General features: G+C 50.0%; 2 protein-coding genes across 3 annotated transcripts in view; one reads left to right on the top strand and one right to left on the bottom strand.

The window, feature by feature from the left end:
- KLHL20 (kelch like family member 20) overlaps positions 1-24,321 on the top strand; it is a 450,003-nt gene that overhangs the window by 63,298 nt on the left and 362,384 nt on the right. The window lies entirely within an intron of this gene.
- PBX1 (PBX homeobox 1) overlaps positions 1-24,321 on the bottom strand; it is a 125,489-nt gene that overhangs the window by 20,377 nt on the left and 80,791 nt on the right. For both annotated transcript variants that reach the window (XM_058842335.1, XM_058842336.1), the window contains exons 3-5: positions 6,923-7,167; positions 3,304-3,494; positions 1,938-2,073 (exon numbers count right to left, since the gene is read on the bottom strand). In XM_058842335.1, coding sequence (XP_058698318.1) covers positions 1,938-2,073; positions 3,304-3,494; positions 6,923-7,167 — 572 coding nt within the window. The remainder of the gene's footprint in view (positions 1-1,937; positions 2,074-3,303; positions 3,495-6,922; positions 7,168-24,321) is intronic.

Below are 24,321 nucleotides of genomic sequence, written 5' to 3'. Positions count from 1 at the left end.
ACCAACTCCTTTGGTGAGCTTTCAAGGACATTCTCCCTTTGCTTGCTGGTGAGCAAGTACATCAATGCTCCCTCTTCCAAATGAACTGAGCAAGCACCAAAGACACGGAAGACAAAAATGGATGCTCATCCTTTGAAGCCCATGATTTTTCCCTTATCTTAGGGAAATTGCTTGGGCTTGGGTGTTGGTAACAAACCCATAAGCTTTTATTCCTTTGCTGCTTTCTATCTGCAGTGCTATTAGAGCATTCAGCAGCTTCCACACATTTAATGGCTACTGAGCTACAGGCATCCAACCCTGCAGAGCAGGAAAGAGAAAACACGACCTGCAGAAAATGTAATCAGCACCCAGCCCAGATCTGGGAGCAATCTTCTTGGTGGCACCACCAGGTGCCCTTGGCAAGGAGCTCCATTCCACCTCTTGGTCTCACTAATGACAACGTGCTCCTCCATGATCTTTCCACATGGAAATTTCCTCTTGACTGCTTTTCTGGTTTCACATTCTGGGTGAACACTGAGCACCACAGGACAGGAGGTTGGAATATACACACAACCTACCTGCATTTTACAATCTGGTCAGACTCTGAGTTCAGGTAACTCTGCTCATGACTTGCACACATTCATGGGACCTGTGTTCCCACCTAGTCCCAGCAAAACCAGACCTGGATGTGTGTTTGTTTCTGTCTCATTTAGATGAAGAAAGGAGGCAGGTCCTGGAGACAGGCACAAAGCAGCCTCGATACAGCACGCTCAAAACCACCTCCTAAGCGCAGCATTTCTCCTGGGCATTTTGTCTTTGCAAAGGAGAAGTTGTAAGTGTGAACAGATGAATTAGAAGTGAGAGGGGAAGCACTGGGACAGCTGGAGCTTTATTTAAGCCAATATGTGCTGTCTCCTGCAGGTTACTCTGGGAAGAAGCAACGTTTGGGTCTTCCAGCCCAGGGGAGGTGATTGGAGTCACTCAGCAGGCACTCAGCACGGTGATGACACCTACCCCTGGATGCTGCTGCTCCTGCTGAAGGCAGACACGCTCCCACAAGGACACCAGATGCTCCTGGCTGTCTGCAGTTTGCTCAAGTGACGAGCAGGCACGTGCCTGGGGCTGGGAAGCAGCCCAAGACAGGGAATGCCATGGGAGCCTAGAGGGGCTGCTAAGCTCATGTGAGGATGAGCCTACCACAGGCCACAAAGACTGGCTCTCAATCACACAGCTTGCTCCAAAAAGAGAGGAAATAAAGAAGAGCAGGCCTGAGCAATGTATGACTGAACATTTCAAGGGCTGACTGTGCTCCTCACAAATCACAGCAGCTCCCAGGTCAAAGCTACAGACTCCAGGAACTATGTGGCCTCCTTGAACATATGGAAATAATTCACTTTGTCTTTACTAACCACCATGTTCTGAGGGATGTGCAAGTCAGGGAGATGTCATGTTCTGCAGCACAAGGGAAGACTGAGAGAAATGACCCTGAGAAATCCCACCCTCACTGAGCACAAACAGTAAGTTACACCCAGATCCTTCCCACCAGGACTTGTCCATTCTATCTTATCAAGCAAAACCTGCACAACTCTTCTTTACTGCTTTTAATCCCTTGGTGAAACGACTTTCAAATCAAACAAGCTCTTCTTGCAGCACTAATTCCTTGAGGAGACTTGGCCCCTCTGGGTGCTGCCACATCATTTCTGTGTTGTCAACACCTTGGCTGCACACATAGCCATTGCTCCATGGTGCCTTCCTACCTCCTAAATCCGCTCTCAGACTCTCCATGCATGGCTTCAATCTGCAAGTGCCATCTGCACTCCCACCCACTCTCACTAACTTGCACTAAACTGATTTAATAATTAAATGCTCAACACTGGACAGGGCTGGCTGGTCTGAGGTGTGGAATAGCCTTCCCCACGCTGAGGTTTCCCACTAGTGCAGGCTTTGAGCTCTCTCACCTGTGAGACTGTGATGCCGCATTTCTTGGCTAGCTCTTCTTTGGCTTCCTCACTGGGATAAGGGTTGCTGAGATGGGAATAGAAATACTCATTCAGGATTTCCGTGGCTTGCTTGTTGAAGTTTCGTCTCTTCCGCCTTCACGTGAAGAATGAATAGGAAATAGAAGGAAAAGGAAAGGGAATGAGCAACAGGGATCCAAAAACAGAATGCAATTTTAGATACTCTTGAGTTTCCCACTTTCCTCCCTCCCTGCTCTGCTTCTCTGAGCATGGAGTGCAAGACTCATGGCCAGGAAGCTTCTTATCTGCTCCGTGATGGTCACTGCTCTCTCAGCACCTTTCAAAGCAAGCAAGACTCCATCTCAAATTTATCACAGCAGAGTCTGAAAACTGGCATCTGGCTCCTCCACCTGGGAAGGTGACTCCTGACACCTGACTGTCGTGACCAAAGACATCAGTGCAGCTCTGCAAAGCTCTGTGCTGAGGAAGCAGAGCTGGATATATCCTTGGGGAAGTCTGCTCCTTTCACACCTAGGCATTATTACCTGTCTGGCATCTCTTTCCTTGTACCCCTGGTGTAGCTGCCTCTCCTCCCCATCACAAGCTACAGCCCAAGCCACAGTCTGCACCTAACCAGCTTGGGAAATGAAATGATTTTACAGCAATTTGAAAAACTGGGACAATAAAAACAGTGGGAAAAAAATGGGAATCTAAGGGGGACAGGATGGCCTGGAGGATAAACTTTCATCCCTAACTGAAGTGCAGGTTTTCACCACGGAGGCTCGCTGCAATATGCCACAGGATTTCCTTCTGCCACAGCAAAACCAGGACCTGCAATTCTCATCACAGCTGGGAGCCTCACTGAGGGATGGTTTGAATTGCAGTCCCCTCCCCTGCTGAGCCACAGACAACTAAGAGATACAAAAGGCAAAAAAAAACCCAAAGTGGCCACCAGCTGGGTGTACATGCTGGGGTCCTGGGATTCCCACGTGGAGTTTAGGAACTGGGAGATCTAATGTATGGTGCTGGGGAAATCTATGTTGACTCCCTCTTCCATGGGGTGGAAAATAACTGGGTTTACGTTCCCAGGGTTCCTGTCATCTACAAGTGAGCGTCCAAAGAATATTTTCAGAGCTTGCTAGCAATGGCTGTGTCTCTGAAAGCTACCTGGCTTTCCTACCTGCACTGCACCAGAGAAGAACAGAGCCAACGAGGACAGAGGAGTAAAGATCAAAGCCAGATTTTAAATCTTGCTGCCATTTGTGTTGGAGGTGGGGCTCTTCAGCTGGCCCTCAGTTTACCCCAGACCCAACAAACCTCCTGGAGCCGAATGACACCGCAGGAAGGTTGGGTGGGGCAGGCTCACCGTGCGTCCAGGAACCGCGAGCGCAGGATCATGACGGCTTCGCACGTGCTCTGCTTCAGCTGCATCTGGATGGAGCTGAACTTGCGGTGGATGATGCTCACCATCCGCTCGATCTCCTTGGGGGAGATGGGCCGGGTCCGGCTCTGCTCGCGCAGCAGGTTCATCACGTGGGTGGTGAACTCGTTGCACGCCTGGGATGGCAGGAAAAGCAAAAGAAACCCCAGGATGGGAAGGTCATTCGGTGGTGTCAAGGACAGGACAGAGGTGGTGTGTTACTGCTGATGATGAATAGATCACATGGACACAGGTCGAGGTGTGGTGAAAGAAAGTTTATTTCTCCTCCCAGGATTTATAGGTTTCTGACCACGGCCAGGGATTGGATGGTCAGGATAACACTTTCTCACTGCACTGGCCATGAGAGATGCTCATCACAAGACGTGGAACAGAAAGAATGTACACATATCTATGTTTACAATTACTGTCCGGGGAAAGTCCTTAGAAAACTATGTTAGCAAGCTCAAAAGCTGAGTTTTCAGGGAGACAGTGGTGTGGCTACGGATGGAGATGTGAGTGCAGCCCTCACTGGCTGGGCTTCTCAGAGCAGGCCCAGAGCAAGGATGCTCAGCTTTTATATTTTTCAGATCCTGTGCTGCATTAGTGTGTAACTCTGAACTCCATAGAGAGTGTTAGTTAACTGTCTCCACATTTTGGCCAGACAGAACAATTCCTCTAGGCCTGAGGCTAAAGAACTCAAAAAAATGTATAAACAAAAGTGAATTATGGGGTTGCAAACTGGGGGTAAATGACTTCATTACCTGCAGCTGTAATTGGAAAATTAATTAACCCCTGATATGCAAATAGACCAAACTTGCATCTGTCTGAAAAACTTGTGACCATCATCCATTTTGGGTGTAGCCCTTTGGGGAGGTTTCATCTGAATGTACCTGAAGGCCCTTCATTAAATATATCCCCTTTAATCCTTTTAACTGTGTCTGGACTCTGTTTCTAGGTAAGCCTAAAACAGGCATCAGGGAGAGAGAAATCTCCTTGGTCTGCCAAGCACAGGGTGTGAGAGACTCCCAATAAACATGCTGGGAAAGACAAGAGACGATTTCTTTGCTCTCAGGGGGATCATGGATGGAGCTGGGTCAGACAAAGCCCTAAAATTCATGTAAAGGATGAAGAGGTCCCAGCCACTTTTGTCCTGGAGGAGCTGCAGATTCACCTGAAGAGGACCATGACCCTTCTGAGCCACTGGCCCTCCTCCTACAGCCCCACCATGTGTCCTGCAGAGCCCCCTGTGCTTCACAAGAGCAGCTCCCAGAGACATGTGGCCCTGCTCCCTGCTCTTGGCACATCAGGTAAGAAGTGAATAAGGATAATAATTAAAGCCTGAGCGAGGCAGGAGCCCTGACAAATAAGGGCAAGCAGGTAACAATCCCAATTAGTTCGCTGCTGGCACAGCACTGTCTGGCTGTGTCTGAGGACACAGGAGGAGCCAGGGCACCAGGGAGAGATTTTGAGGCCAGATCAAAGCCACTTCACTGCCCTCCCCTCTCCTTCATCCTCATGAGCTCCTCGTTGGCATGACGGGATCCTCTGATTCCCAGAACCAAGCCCCAAAAACCAGGGGCAGCTCTTTGACAGTGATGGCTGGAGAAGCCTTTGGTGCTCCTGGGAATTTGGTGGCTGCTCTGGGGACAGTGTCTGCAGCTCCCACCCCATGAAGGGGAAAAAGGGGCTGCCAGGGGAAATCAACACTGGATTTGTGGACTGCTGACATGGGCTTGACTTGCTGTGTCTTACCCCACCCTTCCAAGCTCAGACCCAACAAGGAGACATTCCCAAGGCCAAGAGAGCCCCTCCAACTGCCCCAGCTCAGCTGCTGACTCCCATCTCCACAGTGCTGCCTATGAGAGCTCTCATTGCTCCCAGACACCCCAGCAATTTCAGATCATCTCCTCTTGGCATGAAATAAAGGGCATTAAAGGCAAATTCACCACTGAGTGCAGTGCTGACCCAGCAGCAGGCAGACTGAGAAGAATCCAGGGGCTGAGCTCCCAGCAGTGGCACTGGAGAGAGTGGGAAGGAGGTGGGAAAACCCTGAGCCTTGGTGAGCAGGACTGTGGGTGATGGTACCAGAGATGTGACCCATCCCACCCTCTGGGCCTGGCTAAAGGCTTCTCTCACCTGGGTGTCTCTTCAAGGAACAAAAGTGAAGCAAAACCAGAATCAGAACATCCAACAAACAAAACGGGAGGAAGAAGCAGAAGGTGCTTCCTGCCCAAGGGGAGGAAGAAGCAGAAGGTCCTTCCCTGAAACCTTTCTCTGTCTGTGCCAAGGACCTCTCCATGGACTTGGGTAGCAGAGGACACGAGGTCTCTCTACCTCTCTTCAGCCTGAAAGATGATCCCTGATGTGCTCTCCATGTGGGATGGCTGAGGCTCCTCCCTGCCCCTGTGCCTCAAGGGGGTGACAGCAAGGGCTGAGGAGAGCCATCAAAGGTCATCCATCCATCCATCCATCCATCCATCCATCCATCCATCCATCCATCCAGCCCTCTGCCTGCTCCCTGCCTGCCCCAGGGCTCTGCCAAAACCCCCCTCGTGGCCTGACAGCTCCACTACCAGAGCCCTGCCTGGCCACCCTGACTCCAACTGGAACCCTGGGGCACCCTTCCCTCAGCTTGGCCAACGTGGCCATGGGGGTGGGACATCCCCCAGCCCCACCACACACCCAGTTAGCCAGGTAAAATGGAGCCTTTTACTGGCCCTAAACCAGAGAGCTGACAGCCCACCTGGCCCCTGGCAGTGGAGCTTGTCCTGTACCCAAAGAGGTGACACCCTCTTGCTCACATCCATAAACTATAACCTTGGGGTAGAAACCACAAGGGCAAGGTGCACAGCGGCCAAGAGAGGTCTGTAAAACATGTGGAAGCACCTGAAAGGAACTGGTTTTGAGCACTGGCCTGAAAAGCTCTTCATGAAATTGTCAGTGTTACTGACAGCTGTGTTCATGACCCAAGCAGTTTTTCTTTTTTAAGAGTAATTTACTACAAGAAAAGAAGATTATTTCTTTTTCCCTGGAAAAAGAGCTTTTCAAGCAGAAAACATACTCAAGGAAGATTCTGATTCAAGTCTTGCTTGGACAGTTGTCACCACTGAGGCCAGCATGTCAGAGAGGCCTCTTCCTTCACAGGGCCAATTCTGGGTGAGATATCAGGGGAGGAGTGAAAAGTGAAAAAATCCAAGGGACACAACCCCTGCCAAGACTATCCTCATGTAGTGGGGGATAAAAGGGTTTTCTGGAAGTTTATTCTGGTGTTCTTATTCTTGTAGTTTGTTAATAAACTTTCTTTATTCCTTTTTAAGTTTTAAGCCTGTTTTGCTCTTGCTCTAATCCATATCTCACAGCAAGAAATAAGTAAATTTTTTTAGTTACTAGTTTAAAACCACGACAACGCCACAACATCAAACCCCAACCCTCCCAACCCTAAAAAAAGCAGGTTCCCACTCCATCCTTCACCCATTTGCCCATACACTCCTAACAACAGACGTCAGTAGTGATCTGTGCAGACCCTCTCTGCTCCCACCAGCCCCACCACGAAGGAGCCTGTTACCTGCTCGTACTTCTCCAGCTCCGTGTGGTAGATCTGTCGGATCTGGGAGAGTTTGGCTCTGTAGTCAGAGTGCTCCACCGAGTTGTCGGAGCCGGCTCCTCCGGACGCGGCGGCGGCGGCGGCAGCGGCGGCCGAGCCCCCTCCTTTTTCGGGGCCCGCCACCCCCTCTGCCAGGAGCATGTTGTCTAACCTCATCAGCTGGGGGTCCGTGGGCTCCTCCTCCTGTGCCCCTCGGATGCTCAGCACTGCAGGAGACACAATGGGGAGAGGAAAGCCTGAGTCACACCTAGAGCTTCACTCATCCCCAGGGGTCAGCGGGGTTTTCTTCCTTCCCAACAGGTTCCCCAACAGGTTCCCCAACAGGCAGCCTGATGCTCCAAGTTCTCATCACCAAGCTTGGCTTCACTCATCACTACTTGGCTTCCAGGGGCACTCCAGCTCCTCTTCCCCTCCTTCCCTCAGGACAGAAGTAGGGCAGAACTGGCAGTGAGCTCACCACAGAGCTCACCCAGAAAACCACACTTTCTGCTTGAGCAAGCAGCGAAACTCCTAGCAACAGCAACCAAAAAAACCCCATAAATGTACCCACGCTTGCTGCCAGAAGCCATAGGGACCATATCCCGACTCAAGAATGAGATGGGAAGTTGGAATTCTCTAGCCCTGATCTCATCTCGCTCAGGGGTCCTCTCATGTCACCCAACATGTCATTTACATCAAGCCCAGATGGCAGAGAAAGACACACAGAGCCCAGGGCAACTGTGCCTTGGTTTCCACATCTTGAAATACAGACTGTGGAGAGGGCTTGAAGTCCATGCTTTTAGCCACACACTGGGAACATGTGCAAAAAAAATGTAAGAAATTAATATTCTTCTTGGAAAAATTCCTTTTCTTTAAGAATCCAATCGTTCTGCTGATGTCTAAACCATGCCGAGAAAAGGAGCAACGATGAATTAACCCTCCCAGAGTGACTTTTCAAGAAGAGAATCTTCCTCCCATCTTTGTGTTCCCTGCCTAAATTATTGCTCCAAGTCAAAGTTCTCCTGTGAGGGCTTTCCTGGAAAAACAACACGGGAACATCCCAACAGCTTGGGATATCCCAATGAAAAATGGAGCTGCCCCATGTCCCCCTCCAAGGTCTGTGTTCAGACACACAACGATAACATCGGATTTCCACACGCACACACGCACTGCTGCTTAATAAACCACATAAATAAAATAAATCCTTGATGAGCAAATTAAAAAAAAGGCATTTCTTAAGGGGGAAAAAATGGTACTTCCCCATCTCATCTGGCACAGGGGCTCTGAGCACTCACACCACCCCACGAGTACACATTCTTTGCACATTCAGAGCTGGGAAATGTTGCATAGATTTTGATAAAGCCGTGCCCGCTGACACCTGAGATGAATTTGACCTCCTCCCAGTCCATGGCACAAAAAACAGCAAGTGATTATTCCTGTCATTTGAAATAAAAAAAAAAAAAGTAGTGGAAGACCTGTTAGTGACAAAAAATAAAATCAGAGCGGCTAAAAAACCCCAGCAAGCGCCGGGAATGGTCTTCCCCACTCTGCAATAAGTTAAAGATACAGCTATTATCACCATAAAATTGAAGTGAAAGACCCTGTTGAGAGGTTTGGTTAAGACTAAAAGGAGCTTTTTAAAAAAGCTTCAAAGCCTACTGAAATTACTATTTTCAGGACACTTCACTCATTTGTTTAATTTTATTTTATTCATACATTTGGATCAGTTTTTCATTCATGCATTTATTGTCTTCTTTTTTTTTTTTTGTGATTAAAGTATGCACTGTCAACAAAGGTGGGAAGGTGGGCAGAAAAAAGCCCCAAAACAGTAAAACTGGAGCTAATAATAAATAATTCCATGCTAGGGAGGATCATTTCTATATGGAGGAATGAGGGCAGAGTGCCAAATTTGAAGCTGAGCCCTCAGGAGACAGGACCAGCATCTCCCCCCACCATGGGAGGCTTCCCATGGCACCCAGCCATGATAAATAGATCCAAGGGGAGAGGACAGATTTCATCAAGAAAATGGGGTCTGTGGTCCATCAACTGAAATATGATGCAAAAGTAGCCAAATTCCTTAAAAAGAGAAGAGGGAAGTTGACAGGATGCAGCAGGGAGAGAGACTTGCCATGAAAATAAAGAGAATAAATTCCTATTCTTACAGGACAAAAAAGAAATAAATAAAAATCAGTCAATTAAAGCACATCAAAAGCCCAAATACAAAAGGAAAGCAACACAGGTTAAAAATATAAAAAAAAAAAAAAATTAAAAACCACCTCAAATAAACAAATCAAAAGCAGAGTTGCCAAAACAGGCGCATCTGGATTTCAAAAGGGAAATATTTTTAGATTAAAAATCTCAGGAATCATTGACCTGACAGGTAGGCACGAGTGATTAATTAGTTTATGTTTAGAGAGCTGCTTCCTGATGAAAAGTGCTGTGTATTCCTGGGAGCTTTATTCCTGTGCCACACACACAGACCAGCACCCGATGGAGGAGATGTGTCCCCCACAGCAGAGACCTGGGCTTGGCTGCTCACTCAGAATAAAGCCTGGGAGTAAATAAATGGAAAGGCCCATGTGTCTAAGCAGGACTGATGCTGCTTATTTATCCCTGAAAGGCTGTGCTCAGCCGAGGAGAAGACAAAATGATTATTTAAAAGCTCCTTTTTTATCTTCCCGGTGCTGGACCCAGCTCTGACACACCTGCCAGGATGCCTGGTGTGTGTTGGGTTCCTTGGCAGCTCTGACCCTCCAAAGTTCTCTCTGGGATGGGATGAGGCTTTTCTGGCTGGGGGGTTTGGGGTTTGTAGTGTCTGGGTAGTTGGTGGCCAAAGATCTGCTCTCCCACCTAATTAAAACAGAATAAATGAAGCAGAATGATCTTCAGTGGTCCAAGGGGCTACGGGCATGTAGGCACATCAGGCCACCCCCCATTTGCTGCTCCTGATTAAAGAAAAGGGGGGGAAAAAAAGGGAAGAACAAAAAGGAAGATAGTGACTGGCAGCTGGGGTGGGGAGGAAAATTCCTGCAAGACTTTCTGTCCTTGGCTGCTTTCCTGCTGGCTCGGCAGCCTCTGGAGCCGTGGTGATTGCCACTAGATGGTGCTCAGTCCTCACCCAGCTCCCCTGCTGATCAAAATGCGTTTTTAGAGGTAAATACACACACAAAATATATATATATATATGTGTGTTTGTAATATATATTTGGGTGTGTTTGAAAAGTAAACCCGAGGCATGTGCCCTGTCCCCGCGTGCACGGCCCAGCTCGAACGTGGCTGTCACAGGGTCACCATCCCTGATGGCAGCAGAGGGAGAAGCTGGGGACCATGGAGCCACCAGCCTCAGGTGCAGGCATGGTCACCACCAGGGTCACAGACACCCATTCCAGCAGCTCCCAGCTCCAAGACTTGCTCCTTCTGCCTCCTTGAGGAAGGGATCACAGAGGACACTGACACAGCCCAGGCCTGGCTCCGTGGTGTGGCTGCAGTGCAGGACATGGGAGGTGGTGGCAGGATTGACCTCAGAGAAGCAGGTGAGAAGACAAAAGCCAAAACCAGCTCCTTGGCTCTTTGCCTGCCCTGCAATTCAGGGACACAGGATTCTCGAGCCACCAAACCTTCCAGATGCTCCAAGATGTTTCCCAAAACATCTCCGAGGAGCACCTGCAAAGCTGCCAGCTCCGAGCTCGGGTGAGATGAGCAGGCAGCACCCCACATGTCCCCACACCCTGGCACCTGAGCCTGGTGTCCCCTCAGGTCACACAGTCTGAGGTACAGCCAGGGTAGGGGGCACAGGGCAGGAGAAAAGAGCACTTGCCAGACACCTCTGGAGCAGACACCACCCTGGGGATGGCCTGGGGCTGTGAGGATTCCCAATAAATCCACAAAGGAAGGTACCAGACTCTGGTACTCCATGCCACCACCCCCTACCTTATTTACTCCGTTTTCCTGGGAGCATTTTTCCAAAGGAATGAAAAGCACAGGAGCTGAGCACACAGTCATCTCTCTTCTCCGAGCCCGTGCCAAAATTCTTCCAACTTAGCAATTCTTTCCTCTTCACCCCTCCCAAACCCTCCAAATTAGAGGTATGCAGGCAGCAGAGACAGAAGTACATCACAAAGGCAATCAAACATGCTGGAGGTGACAGCAGAAGCTGAGCAGGAGACTGTGGCTTAGTGACAACAGCAAAGGACCTTCCAGCTCCATCTTCCTTCCAGAAAGGACAATTTATCCTACTGTGGTCAGTGCCCTCAAGCTGAGGAGATGTGGGAAGCAGGGCCAGACTCTGTGTACCCCCCTCACAAGGGGACACAGGGTGTGGTGGTGAGAGATGATGCCAACCCAGGTTGTGACAATGAAGGAATCGGTCCCTCAAAGCCAGCGCGGCTCTTCCTCTGCTGACTTCAGCAGCCAAAAGCACGGCCCTGTGGAATTTCTGTGACTGCCTGGTTAAGATTCCCTCTGATATAAGCTGGCAGCTCCTCTGCAGCCCCATTTGCTGGACCTGGTGGCTGGGCATTTAAACAAACCCACCCTACAAAGAAACCTGCTGGGTGGTTTTAATGAGTTCGGGAGGAGCGCTCACCCTCCTGCCCGAGCTCGGCCGCTTCTGGATGGGTTTTATCGTGGTTGTTTCTGCCCATTCCCAACTTGCTGAATTGCCTTTCCAGGGGGACATTTTAAAGGAGAAGGAGATTTCAAGTAAATGATTGCAACTTATCGAAAATAATGTGCTACTTAGCATCGGAGACAAGCATCCTGGCAGGCAGAAATGGGAAGCAGTGCCGGAGCAGATGGGAGTAATTACGTTGTGATTTTCAGAAGGGTTTTCTTTCCTGCCTCCACTGTGCCTAAGATGTACTGGGAGGCGGGAACAACCCACCCAACAACAGAGTTTTGGGAGAGGCAGATAGACAATTCCTCTGTCAGGCTGTGAAGGGGCCTTAGGTGTCACTTTCTCATGGGGAAACCTGAGATGTCCACTGCTGGTGGAACACTTCTGGCTGCTCTCTCTGCCCTCTCACACGCCTTCAAAGTGGGTGAGATGCTTCCTCCCCCACCAAGGCCACTCCTCAGCCCCAAGAACACCCAACCCAGACACCAAGGTGTAGCCCAAATCCTTTCCTTTCCTTTTTAAACAAAAACCAGCAAATGCCTCTCCTAACAAAACCAGCAACTAATCACCGTATTTTAAGCCTATCTCAATATTGCTGGAGCCTGAGACTACATTTTTGAAGGCTGAGGATCAAAAGACTGAGAATAGTCCCACCTGCCTCATGTTTGAGGACAATTACACATTCAGGGACTGCATCTTCCTCATATTTGTAATGTGTAGCCTCGACCAAGTCAGGAGAACTGGGGTTTGCCTCCTTGGCTGATCCATGATGCCACAGGCTTGAGTTGCTCTTCCCAAACTTTCTCTGTGCAAAGAAGTCTCCAGACCTCATGCACTGACCTAAACTCTTGAGTTTTTCTCCTATCCAAGTGTATTTGCAGCCTACCTTTTTTTCTGAAACAGCAAATACCCCACAGCAAGGAAAATCTAGAGTCTTGGATCCTACCACAGAATCCTGGAATGGTTTAGGTTGGAAGAAATCTTAAAGATCATCTTATTCCAACCCTCTGCTATGGGGAGAGATGCCTTCCACTACCTCAGGTTGCTCCACGCCTCTGCCACCCTCACAGTGCTCTCTTTAAACGCAAAATTGCCTTCAATGATCAGAAGAAATGAAGTCCCAGAGCTTTGTGGAGGCTTTTAAAGCACCCCTAGGCTGGATCTTCACACTGCCAGGTCAAAGGTCCACGTGACACAACAAAAATCCCTTCCCACAAAAAAGCACAGTGTCCACCTTAAATGGGAATCACAGTCCTGATAACAAAGGTGGAGCACTTCAGTGTCAAGTAATCACAAGAGTTTTAAACCTTGTTTGAATATGTTCACCATGTTTATGTAAAGCCACTGAGAAAATCAACATTAAAATGCAATTACCTATTTCCAGCATAAATAGAAGCTGGAATTTCTAAATACACAGACACACGCCCTTTTGAGGAGCAGGAATTAAGAGAAGCTCATGGTTTTGTTTTTTTTCCTTACAATTGACATTAAAGTTCCCCTCCTCACTTCAACCTTTCCAAAACTTACAAATGGATGAACAGATTTTTGCTCAAATTTTCCAAAACAGGCTGCCTTGAGATGAGGCATGGAAAAATTCAGCTGGCAAAACGGCTTTTTGTGCATCTACTTATTTTATTTATTTCCCAGGAAAAGGAGGAACTCTGTGAAACTGATGGGCCTTTTCTGTCACCAATTTTCACTGTCTAAAGCCATAAAATAAACCAAAAATCCCAGCAACAAATCAAGAGAGAGGCTTGTACCCATAAACACTGCAAAGCCACCCTGGATCACTGTAAACCCACCTTTTTTTTCCCAACACAGGAGTGTCCTTCAGGGCTCTTTGGAAACAGAGCGGAGAGATGTTTTTAAAGGTGAAGAAATGTTCCTGTAGTCCATAAAATTGTGATAAGATGCTCCCACAGGGACAAGAGCAAGTCACATCAGCTCAGAGTAATGGTCCATGTGGTCCTAGAGGTCAGCTCCAGCCATGGCCAACAAGCCCAAGTGGAGACTTGGCCAAGCATCAGATGCTCAGGGCAGCAGCACTTCCTCCAGATCCCTCCTACCCACCACCAGTTTGGAAACACATCTCAAATTCAGATCAATCAAAAATGCTTCCTGAATCAAAAAATGAAATCTCCTCCCACTTCATTTTATCAGTTTTATTTTTTTTTTCTCTCTTTTTCTCGTTTAAATAAAAATTTGGGTTGATTTCAAACCAATTAAACTGCTTTAAAAATCTAAGTTTGAAAAGTAGTAACTTCCCATCTTTCTGGGGTGGAAGTTTCCAAATGATTTGCTGAATCCAACATAAATTTAAAAAAAACTAAAGCCACCAAACAAAAAAAAAACCAAAAAACCCCCAAAAGGCTGCATTTCCCTCAAACCTTAATTTTGGGGTGTAGGGAAAAAGGAGAAGGGAATTTATCACATGCCAAAAAGTTTCTCAGCTCCCAGCAGCAGCTCTCCATCACTTCAGGAGGATGCAGCTTGGATGTGCCATGGAAGCTGCAGAAGAGAGACACTTATTTCATAGTGCTGGCAAAGAGTCTGTACCAGTTTTCTCCTAACCCCATCCCAAATGCCAAATGAGTTGCCATAACGAGTGAGGATCTGGCAGCAAAACGATCAAAAGATCTGGGAAATTATTACTAACATATTCTGTGGAAAAAATATCCCCACCCCACAAAAGCTGGACAATGATCTAAAATATCCAAAAAAAAAAAAAAAAAAAAAAAAGCATAATGTTGCTGTGATTACTGAAAACCAGATTCTCTGTGAAATGTGACTCTGTGGAGAAGCTGAATGAACACAGATGAGCTTGTCTTTCCATTCCTTCCCTGTATCCTGCTCCTGCTGACCAGTTTAGCTCATGGCCAGTAACTGAGCCTGGCATGGAAACTTCTGACACTGGCCCCACACATCCAGTTGTTGCTAAGGGTGGTTCAAATTTAAATATTTTCTGGTTTTCTCCTTGCAGTCCTGATGCCCAAATCCACATTTCCTCGTGGATGCTTTGCTGCAGGCTGGTGTGATTGGGCAGCAAGGTTTCCCAGCTGGAATCTTCAAAGCTGATATTTGGGGACAGGCAGCACCTCTTGCACCACATGCAGATGGCTGAGCAGGCTGGAAGTGCTTCCACGCATTAAAAATGAGGCAACCACAGCCTAACACCACACCAGTGGACAAAACACCTCCCCTTCCCACTCACAGCAGCTTCAAGCCTGCTTCTGCCATGTCCCAGAAAGCACAAAGCCTCACAACTCCACCCAATTAACAGACTGCAAACAACCCAGCCAAGCTCTGGGGTCAGAGGGCTCAACGCTGTCTTACTGGCACACTCTGCTCCTGGAAGAGAATGGATAAATTCTGGCCATGCACAGGTCTCCTCCTCATCCCACTGAGCACCTCACAAATCCCCAGGCCAGGCTGATGGTCTGAGGAAGCAGGCTGGTGCTGGGGAGCGATGCTGAAGCTGCCTGGAGCAATCCCACACTCTTACCTCACAAAGCAGTTTTCCCTTTCCTAAGCAGGGCAGGATTTGCAGGCTCCAGTCACAGCCCTGAATCATCATCAATCCCTTATCTGCACAGACAAACCCAGTACATCCCAAACCCTCCAGCTGCACTGACCACACCACAAGGGAGAGATGGTGCATGGCCATCTCCACCCAGCCTCCTCCACCCCACCACAGACAGGACCAACCTCCAGCTGCTCAGAGCAGCAGTGGCAGGAGTTAAAGGAAAGCAGAGTGAGATTCACCACTGCTCTGCTGCTGGGCCAGATTTGAGCAGAAGATGCAACCAAGCTCAGTGCCCACGAGCTGGCCTGGCTCAGGGGAGCAGCATAAACCATGGAGAAAAGCTTCAGTTCCTCCAAGATAGCCTGTGCCAGGACTTCACCTTCTCCTGGTGGAGGTTGGGAGATGGACCTGAGTCCCCACTGCAGCACCAAGAGAACAAATGGTCACTGAAGGACAGAGTGAGCCATTGTCCTCACTCAAGGAAATGAGGAGGACCTGGAGGGTGGACCTGGGGCTGCCTAAACCCTGCAGGAACAAATCAGCAAACAAAGGATGGGATTGCCCCCAGGTCAGGTCCAGCCATAAACCCCCTCCTCTGAACTGAGAGTTGGGCTGGGATCTGCACCGTGCTTTGCATATGAATTCTCCTCGATGAAAAGAAATGGGTTCTTTGAATGAGCTGAATCTGTTAATGAGAAGCTGGGGCCTCCAGAGCTCCTCTGAGGACAAGGGTCCCACTTCAACCGCCCCAGGCCAAGCCCTGAAACCTGAGAACAAACAAAGAGAGGTTTTCTCCCAGAAGGAAACTGCTTTTCCAGCCTGCTCTGCTCTCCGAAAGTCATCTTTCCCTGGACACACTGTCTGCAAAAGGCTACAAGAGGGAAACAAGGGAGAATGGAGAAGGAAGAAGCAACTCTTAAGCAAGGATTCTCCACCCAGTGTAAAGCCTCAGGGATGGGTTTTGCAGTAGGAAACCTACAGCCCTGGCCAAGGGGAGATGGCAACCATTGCTGAGTGGAGCAGAAGTGCTACCATGGGTCAGAGTCTCCTCTGAGGTTCAGCTGTGGCCCAAGGTCTCTGCCTTGTGGAGGCTGGACACTGCTGATCCCTGAGAGACAGGCTCTCCTGTTCCAGAAGCATGAGAAACCACCCCTCAAGGCGTGCACCTTTTGCCAGGCATGGCAGCAGGCAATTCAAAGCCTTCTCCATGAAAAATCTGAAAATAAGTTATGTAACTATGAGGCTAAGTGCAAAGCAAGAGAAGGAACCACAACCAAAGCCATCAGAAAACCCACCCCAGCTCCTGTTACATCCATTTACTTCCATATTCACCACTGGACAATTTCAGGCACCCACTTTCAGTGTTACAGATGACAGGACCAGACCCAGCCTCCCTGGAGCCTGTATTCACGTCACCCCTGGGGTGGTTTAGAAGCACCACAGCTCTCCAGAACTACGTGTTCCTTCTAACTCCTTGCAGACTTCTCTTACCCACAAGGTGGAGTCTCCATCCCTGGAGAAGGGATTGAGAAGAGAGGCAGATGTGGCTCTTAGGGGACAGGTTTAGCGGTGGAGTTGGCAGTGCTGTGATAACAGATGGATTTGATGATCCTGAAGGTCTTCTCCAACCTCAGTGATTCTACAATTCTGGGTCTTTTTATCCATGCCATACACAGATCCCACCAAAACCTATCTGAACGCTCCTTTTCCATTTACCTGGTCTCCAAGCTTGTCCCACCCACACCACCACAGAGAGGTGAGCTTTGCCCTCACCGAGCTCCCGTGGGTAAGATGCGATGCCGAACCCAACTCTTCTGAGCTCCAATGACGGCAGCAAACAAAGGAGCTCATTTTTTGCACCACGCTCAGCCCCTCGTGCCACCGCGCCGACCTGCTGAGCCTGGCGTCAAACCCGGTCCTCGGGCGTGCCAGACAAAGCCCGACTCTTTGAGAGGCAACAGCCGGTCGGCAGTGTTTTAAGGCCAGAAAACAGCTCTGAACGTTCAGTTCCTTCTTTAAATAGAGGCCCCTTCTGTAAACGATCTGTTTGGACAGGAGGGAGAGCGCTGCAAGTCCAAGCGCTTGTGAAATAGGATCGGCTGCCTTCGCTTCCCGCTCCATTCAAAACATGTGGGGGGAAGAAAGAAACCCAAAACTGGCAAGGCAAGACAGGAGGAGAGAGCCCCCACACGTCCTCGTGGCTTGGGAGGGTGCGAGACGCCAGAAAAAATGGGGGGAAAAGAAAATTAAAAATAATCAATTAGCGGCATTTTCTGTTTCGTGTGTTTAATGATATTCCATGCGAGAGGCTGTTGACGCAGATTTCCGTGCTGTGTAACAGGATCTGGCTCTGCCTTCCACCTCGGACAACCCCGCTCAGGGCTTCACCAGCGAGCTCACCCATCCCCACGGGCACAGGGGGCTCACAGCCAGCCCCAGCAGCCGGACACACGGACACGCGGCTCCCCCTGCTCCTGCGGGAGAGGCCCCCGCCAGAACCAGCGAGGAGATTAAAAAGGGAGCAAAAAAATAAATACATTTTAAAAAAAATTAAATATTTTTGCCCAACTCCGGCTGCGTCCCAGATCAAAGATCATCTCCAGCGAGGCCATCTGGTCCTTGTAAATGTAAAACCAAATTGAAAGCCCTGCCCTCACCTCCTCCGACTCCCTCGGCAATATTGCTTTTACCGGCCGGGATAGCCAAGGAGCTCGCAAAAGGCATCTGTATGTAATAGAGAGCCCCCGTGCAGCTGGGCTGGAGGCTTCCAACCCCCCTTTCTGTTAATCATGAAGCAGAGGTAAATGTTTTCTTTGGATCTCTAGGGGCCCTTTTATTCCTAGGGCCTTTGGGAAGAGTCCATGGCAGCAATCCTGGGATGGAGGAGGGCTGCTCTGCATCCCCATTGCTTCGCTGTGGCTGCAGACCAGGTTGCTGACCCTGTCAACAGGGACAAGCTGTGAGGGAAGACAACCCCACCAGCCCAAAAGCCATGCACAACCCTTCTAGCCCAGCCTAAGCAGGCTTCTCCTACCACCACTCCTGGCCCGGGATGCAAAGGGGAATGCAGAGCCTGGTAAATAAACAGCTCGAAAGAGGACTGAACTAAGCACTTCCAAAAAGGGGACATCTGAGCCAAAAATTCCTTGTGAAAAACGCCGCCACTGCCAACCCTAATACTCCAAGCTCGACTTGAAAGGCAAGCGGGATCCGCTATCGAGAGAAGAAAGCTACACCGGAGACGTCGCGGGCAAAGAAGAGGCAGCTTGAGGAATTCTTACCCATCAAGCTTTATTGTGTTATTCCAACTAAGCACAGACAAAAAGACAAATCTCAGCTCCCTACTTTCATTTATAATTGAACCCAGTCCAGAAGGATGGAGCAAGTACCATCTGTAATGCAGAGTGCATTAGCAGCCGGCAGAATGAAATATTCAAATTACTGTAGGCTACCTCGCATTTCAATGACACGGTTACAAAAACCTGACTTGTAAGTGGAGATTGGACTGGAAGAACAGAAAGTTTGTTTCTCCAGTGCATGAATTAACCTAACAAAATGTTACTTTCAGGGAAAAAAACAACATTTGCATGAGTAATTCTGCAACATATCCCAACAGGCACGCGAGAAAAAAAAATATTATTCCATTTCGCTATCCTAATTGATATGTTGTCCGTGGAGATGAAGAAACTCCTGTTAAAAAGGGCAAGGCTTTTCCTTTAGGCTGAGAACACTGAATAAATAGATTTAGGTGGGCACAGCACCTACCAGCATGTCCAGGTACCATACACAGGGTTGAGGGACAGCAGGAATGTGCATCCCTGGGGCTGTGCTGGTGCAATACCTGCACTGGCTGCAGCCTTTTGGCGTGTTGCACCATTTGAGTATGCAAATCACCCCTTGATTTTTGTGCTTGTGCCTGTGCTGGGATCCATTCGTTTTGATATCGTTAATCAGGGCTGCCGAAAAGCCTGACACAGTAAGTGGCTGTAGCCCCTAGCAGTAGTCAAGATAGAGTGACAGGCTCCATTTAAGATGTCACAGCATATAATAAAGTGTAAAACTATACTTAAAATAAACGAGATAGAAACAATAAACTTGACTCTGGGTTTGAACTTTCTGGGAGAGCAGCAGAGAGATGTGGGTACAAGCACATGTGGGTACAAGCAGGCACGGGCCTGGGGGGGCTGGAGGGGACGGTCCCCCACCAGCCTGCTGCCCAGGTGGCAGCAAGGGGAGCTGCCTCCTGCATCCTCCAAAGGATCCCAGCTTCTCAGCAGCCCTAATATGACATCCAGTCTGCATTTGGGACATCTCTGGCACTTCTGGATATGGATGTAAAGAAGGAGGAGGAAGACAAGGAGTTGTAACTGGGATTTGAGGGACTGAGGGGATGGCCAGGCCACGATGGGCATGTGACTCCATCAAGGAGAACACTGAAGGACAGAGCTTTGCTTCCAGCAGCTCCTCAGAGAAGAAGGTATTTACCCACCTGGGACAAGCCAGTTCAAACTGCTCTTCCATCCTGGGCACCCAGGGAGCATCACCAGCTCCTGGCCATGCTCCCAGGATGTCCCCTCCTCTCTAACCCTGGACGGTAATGCCAGGATGGGATGGAGAAGCAGCAATATCCTCAGCATCTCCATCCTAAACTTGGCCACGTGCCCCAGGACCAGGAGCCACAGCAGATGCTGGAGCCCCTCCCTGGCAGGATGAGGATCAGTCCCATGCAAGACATTGGGGGAGGATACTAAAAAAAAAAAAGCCAAATAACTGTTATTTCACTCCCCAAATAACTTCTCTGCACCCCAAAACCTCCTGCGTGCCTGACAGCAGCTCTCCATGCTGAGACAAACCAGTCGCTCTCTGTCCTGCTAAGCAGTTAAATTAGAGAGTATTCAATTAATAACAGCTGAATATTCTGTCACATTTAGGAAGATGTATGGTAAGACAAGCGAGTTGTGATGTCTGTGACAGAAATGATAAAAGTTCTCCCGACACAGCCTGGCAGATACTTGGCTGGAGGAACCGCTTGCTCTCATGGACTCCAACGTCAGCACAGACACCAGGCCCAGCGCCTCCTTCAAAGGAGAGACACTCCAAATTGCACGGGAGAGCCGCTGCCAAAATGGCTCGCGGGCAGCTCCTTCTGGAATCCATCTGAGATGCAGGGACAAGACCCCGGAGAAGAACTTGACCAAGAAAGGTCTGAGGCAGTGCCTGCCAGCCATCACATGGCAAGCTGCACTCAAACTCTCCCATGCTGCCTGAAGACCACCCTGGCACGCTCTTCCCAAGCTGCCTCAGTTTACCCTTCTGCAAAAGGAACTGTGATCATACCCCAAGCAACCCACGCCAGCAGGGACCAGGGCACTGCTGGCACGACACCGTGACCATGGACAAGCACCTGCTGTCCAGCAGGATATTCTGCATTTAATTAATGGATGCTGTGTGGCCTGGGGACACACACAAGGAGCAGAGATTTTTGAGGCCGCCTCCTTTCTCTTTTTTTTCTGGGGGGATGTTTTTCACCGGTGTTGTTTGCGAACACAGTTTTGTTGCTAAGAAACTATCTTCATATTGCTCGGAGAGCAAAGACAAAGCAACCATCAAAATAACACCCTATTTTGACAGTAGCCAGATCGTAACCATAAATGATCCGTTTTCCCTGCTCTCCTGTAGGCTCATTAATGTGATCTAAATACCCTAATCCCATATATAACCCACGGTGCTGGGACCCCACGTGCAGGGGGCTCCATTGCATCCATTCATCCCCAAGTAAAAGCTGAAAGAAATCACACCCAAGAAGAGGAAGGGGATCCCCAGGGAGGCCCCAGGGCTCCCTTCTAGGCAGGAACATGGCACAAGGTGGTCTTTAGGCAAGAGAAATAACTGGGAGAAGGTAAGACCTCAGCCACAGCAGATGGCACAGCCCTGGGTTGAGGAGAAATCTCTTGGTTTTGGGTTTGTTGGGTGAGGTGGGGTTGCTTTAAGCCCCAGGGGAGAAAATGCAGGGGGAAAATAAAATCCATTCACTGCTCAGTTTTCAGTGTGTCTGTGCCTTTTGCTGCTTTTTTAGAATGGGGAGATCCTGTCACACAGGGGAGATCAGAGCACACCCTCACTATCACCTTGATATAGGCATATATTCCCACGCCAAGTCCTCAGGATCCTGAAAACCACTTTGCCAACAAATCCCCCTCCTAGGGCAGATGGATATCACCTTTTCTGCCAGAGCATCTCTGGCCCCTCTTTGCTGCTCCTGTTGCAACCTGGATGGGTCCCATAAATGGTGTGAAAAGCAACATACTTACCTTCCAAAAGTAAAAAAAAAACAAAAAGAAGGCAGGAAATGGGCAAAGGCACATCCAGGGAAGCAGCAGCTGCAGGAAGATGCTTCTTAGAGTGATCCAGGACCATCTAGGATGATGCACAAAGCTAAAAGGTTTGGTGGAGGCGATGAGGTGCCAAACACACACCAAAAGCAAGGAAAGCCCATGGCTGGCTTGCCACAGATCTGCTGACACTGATTTAAGGGCACAGGGAAAGGCAGGTAAAAGATGAGGCTGAAAACTGCAACCAGTTGTGCCAAGGCAACCCTGAAGGGTTTCCTGTGCTTTAGCAAACTCCTGGTGCAGGAAAGAAATGTCTGGAGTCACAGCAGAGCTGCAGTGGCTCTCCCCACCCCAGCAGGGCAACAAACATGGAGCTGCCATCCTCAACCACCACCCACCCCTGGCAAAAACTGGCTTGAGAGCTGATCAAGAGCATGAACCCACTGCCAGAGACGAATCACCTTGCTCTGATTTCCACCCCTCTGATTTCCACCCCTCTGATTGATTTCCATCCCTGCGCTGGTGCGGCAGCAACACCCGCAAGGCAGGGACCACCAGGGCTTGGAAGAGCAGTGCCTGCCTTGAGTGCTTCTTAGGGCAAATAAGGAAGAAAACTGAAGCTGTGTGAAGCAATCCTCCAATATTTTGTTTTTTCTCCTCCCTTGGGCCAGCTGGAGCACGGCTCTGGCTGATCCCTTGCTTCTGCATGTACCCAAACTCCAGCCCAGCACCGAAGGGCCCGTCTCCCGTGGAGCAGCAGCTTGCCACGTGTGCTTTCCCTGCCAAAACCCTGAGCTCCACCCCACAGTAGGAGAAAAAAGGAAGGGCGAGAAGAGCTCTGTTGAAACCCACCAAAGCCTGAACAGTTCCTTGCAGCAGAACAAAGCCCTTGGAAATCTCTTCTCCGCTTGGGTCCCCCGACCCACATGAAAGCGGCATTTTTCTGGGCTAATTACACAACAGGCTGCTCTGAGCCTCCTGGCAGAATCCAAGCTGCAAAAGCAGACATCAAAGGGCTCCCAACTTTAATATAGAGAGCAAAGACGGAGCAGTCCACAGGAGATCTCTCCCTGTTGCCTGCACTGGCCGCCTGGGAGGAATGTTGGAGGTACCTTGGTTCACAAGAGCCCCCCAGCGAGAAAAAACGGGGAAGAGTAGCACAGTTTTTGTTTGAATGGCAGGCTCCCAGCAGGCCCAGGCAAAGAGCTGGTCCTTGCAGGACCAACCATGGTTCCAACAAAGCTTTCTGAAGTCTCCATGCAACAGCAGGACCAGCTGTGGAGTCTGTCTGCTGTCTGGGGTAGGCAAGCTGTGGGGCACTGGATAAAGAGACCAAGGTCAAGCTGTGGAAAAGGATGGGGCAGGATTCAATGCCACACGCCTGATAGCGGTGGCTGAAATCACAGTTGGTCCAAGCACCAGTTCCAGGCATTGCACACATCATCTTTCCCAGAACTAATGCACCCATTGCACCTGGAGATTCTGAGATGGCAATTTCTGAACAGGTAGTCCCCCCTAAACAGCAACCTTCTAGAGGATGCCTTTGTCCTGTTCATGCAGAGTCCCAGGCTGTGCCTGCAGCTCCTGATGGACAAGAAACATGAGCTCTGCTGCTTCCTGCTCATCTGGGAGAGAGAAGATGCCTCTGTTGTCCCCTTCAGGAAAGGGACACCAGCTCCAAACCACCAGCACCTCATGGCCATCTGCCCCATTCCTGGCCCAGAAAGTGGCCAACCCTCCTGACCTTCAGCAGGACAACCTGGATCTGCACTGGAGATGGGGAAGATGAATCCATCCTACCAGCTCCTCCACCCCCACCCTTCCTCCCCTCCTGTGGCCTTCACAAGGCCCTACAGCACAGCCAGAATAAGCTCCACAGAGCAATCAGCCCTTGCTCCTCCTCCCTTGTGAGTGCACAGAGATCTCTCCAGAACAGCAAAGTGTGCCCAGAGATCCTATGGGTCTTCTTCAGGCTCTGGTCCTTTCATGGGCAGCAATTACCTGAGAGCGCTGCCACAAGACATCTCTGCAGAACCTTGGTAGAGGAAAGGAGCAACGAAATCCTCAGGGGCTGTTCCAGCTTTTGGGAAGTTCAGCATGCACAAAACTGCCGTGTCAGGGACAGGAGCTGGCCATGCTCCTGAACCCATCCTTGGTCTCCTCACTTCTTCCCCACCCTCGGCTCCAGGGGCACGCGGGCAAGGAAGAGGGCTGGACCCACAGCCCCAGCTCCCTCCTGGAGAGGAGAAGGAAGACGAAAGCCGGGATGGGGCCGGGACGGCCGAGCCTGGGATGCCAGAGGAAGGTGTCAATTAAAGCAATGAGGGCCTCGGCATCCCTGTGCCTGACAGGCGGGCTGAGCAGAGCTGACAGCCGGAGCGCCGGCTGGCTCCCCCGTCTCGCTCACCGGAGCGTGCTGCCCCCGCGCACCCCCGGCTCCCAACCGGAGCACGGGCACCGGCAGCGGCGTGGTGTCCCCTGCCCTGCCCCCAGAGATGCTCCTGATCATGGGAATTATCTTGATTTGGGGCTTAAGCAGGCCACAGCCAGCCTGGAGGCGGACGGCAGCGGAGCGGTTGGGGCCGGGTGGGATGGCACAGGGAGGCGCTGGGTCCTGCTGAAATAACTAATGAGGGCTGCAAGGTCTCGGCCCCTAATCAGGATGGCATCAGTAGAGTGCTGGGATGCTGGGAAGATGGAAATCCAGCAGACACTAGCTGGGTGGTCTGCCTGCATCTCTCTTTCCCCTCGCCTGCCCCCAGGAAGCACATCCAGGGAGCCCCTGCTTCACCCCCTGCCTGCCCTCCCTGCAGGCTCAATCTGATTACTGCTGATACACATCTCCTCCTGGGCTCCAAAACACGGCTCTTCCCAGCTGAAGGATTCGCATGGACACGGAAAACTTGTCCTG

This window comes from Poecile atricapillus, chromosome 7, assembly GCF_030490865.1.
Source record: "Poecile atricapillus isolate bPoeAtr1 chromosome 7, bPoeAtr1.hap1, whole genome shotgun sequence".
NCBI lineage: Eukaryota > Metazoa > Chordata > Aves > Passeriformes > Paridae > Poecile > Poecile atricapillus.
Note: the sequence above shows the minus strand (reverse complement) of the source record. Positions and strands in the feature narration are given on the sequence as shown.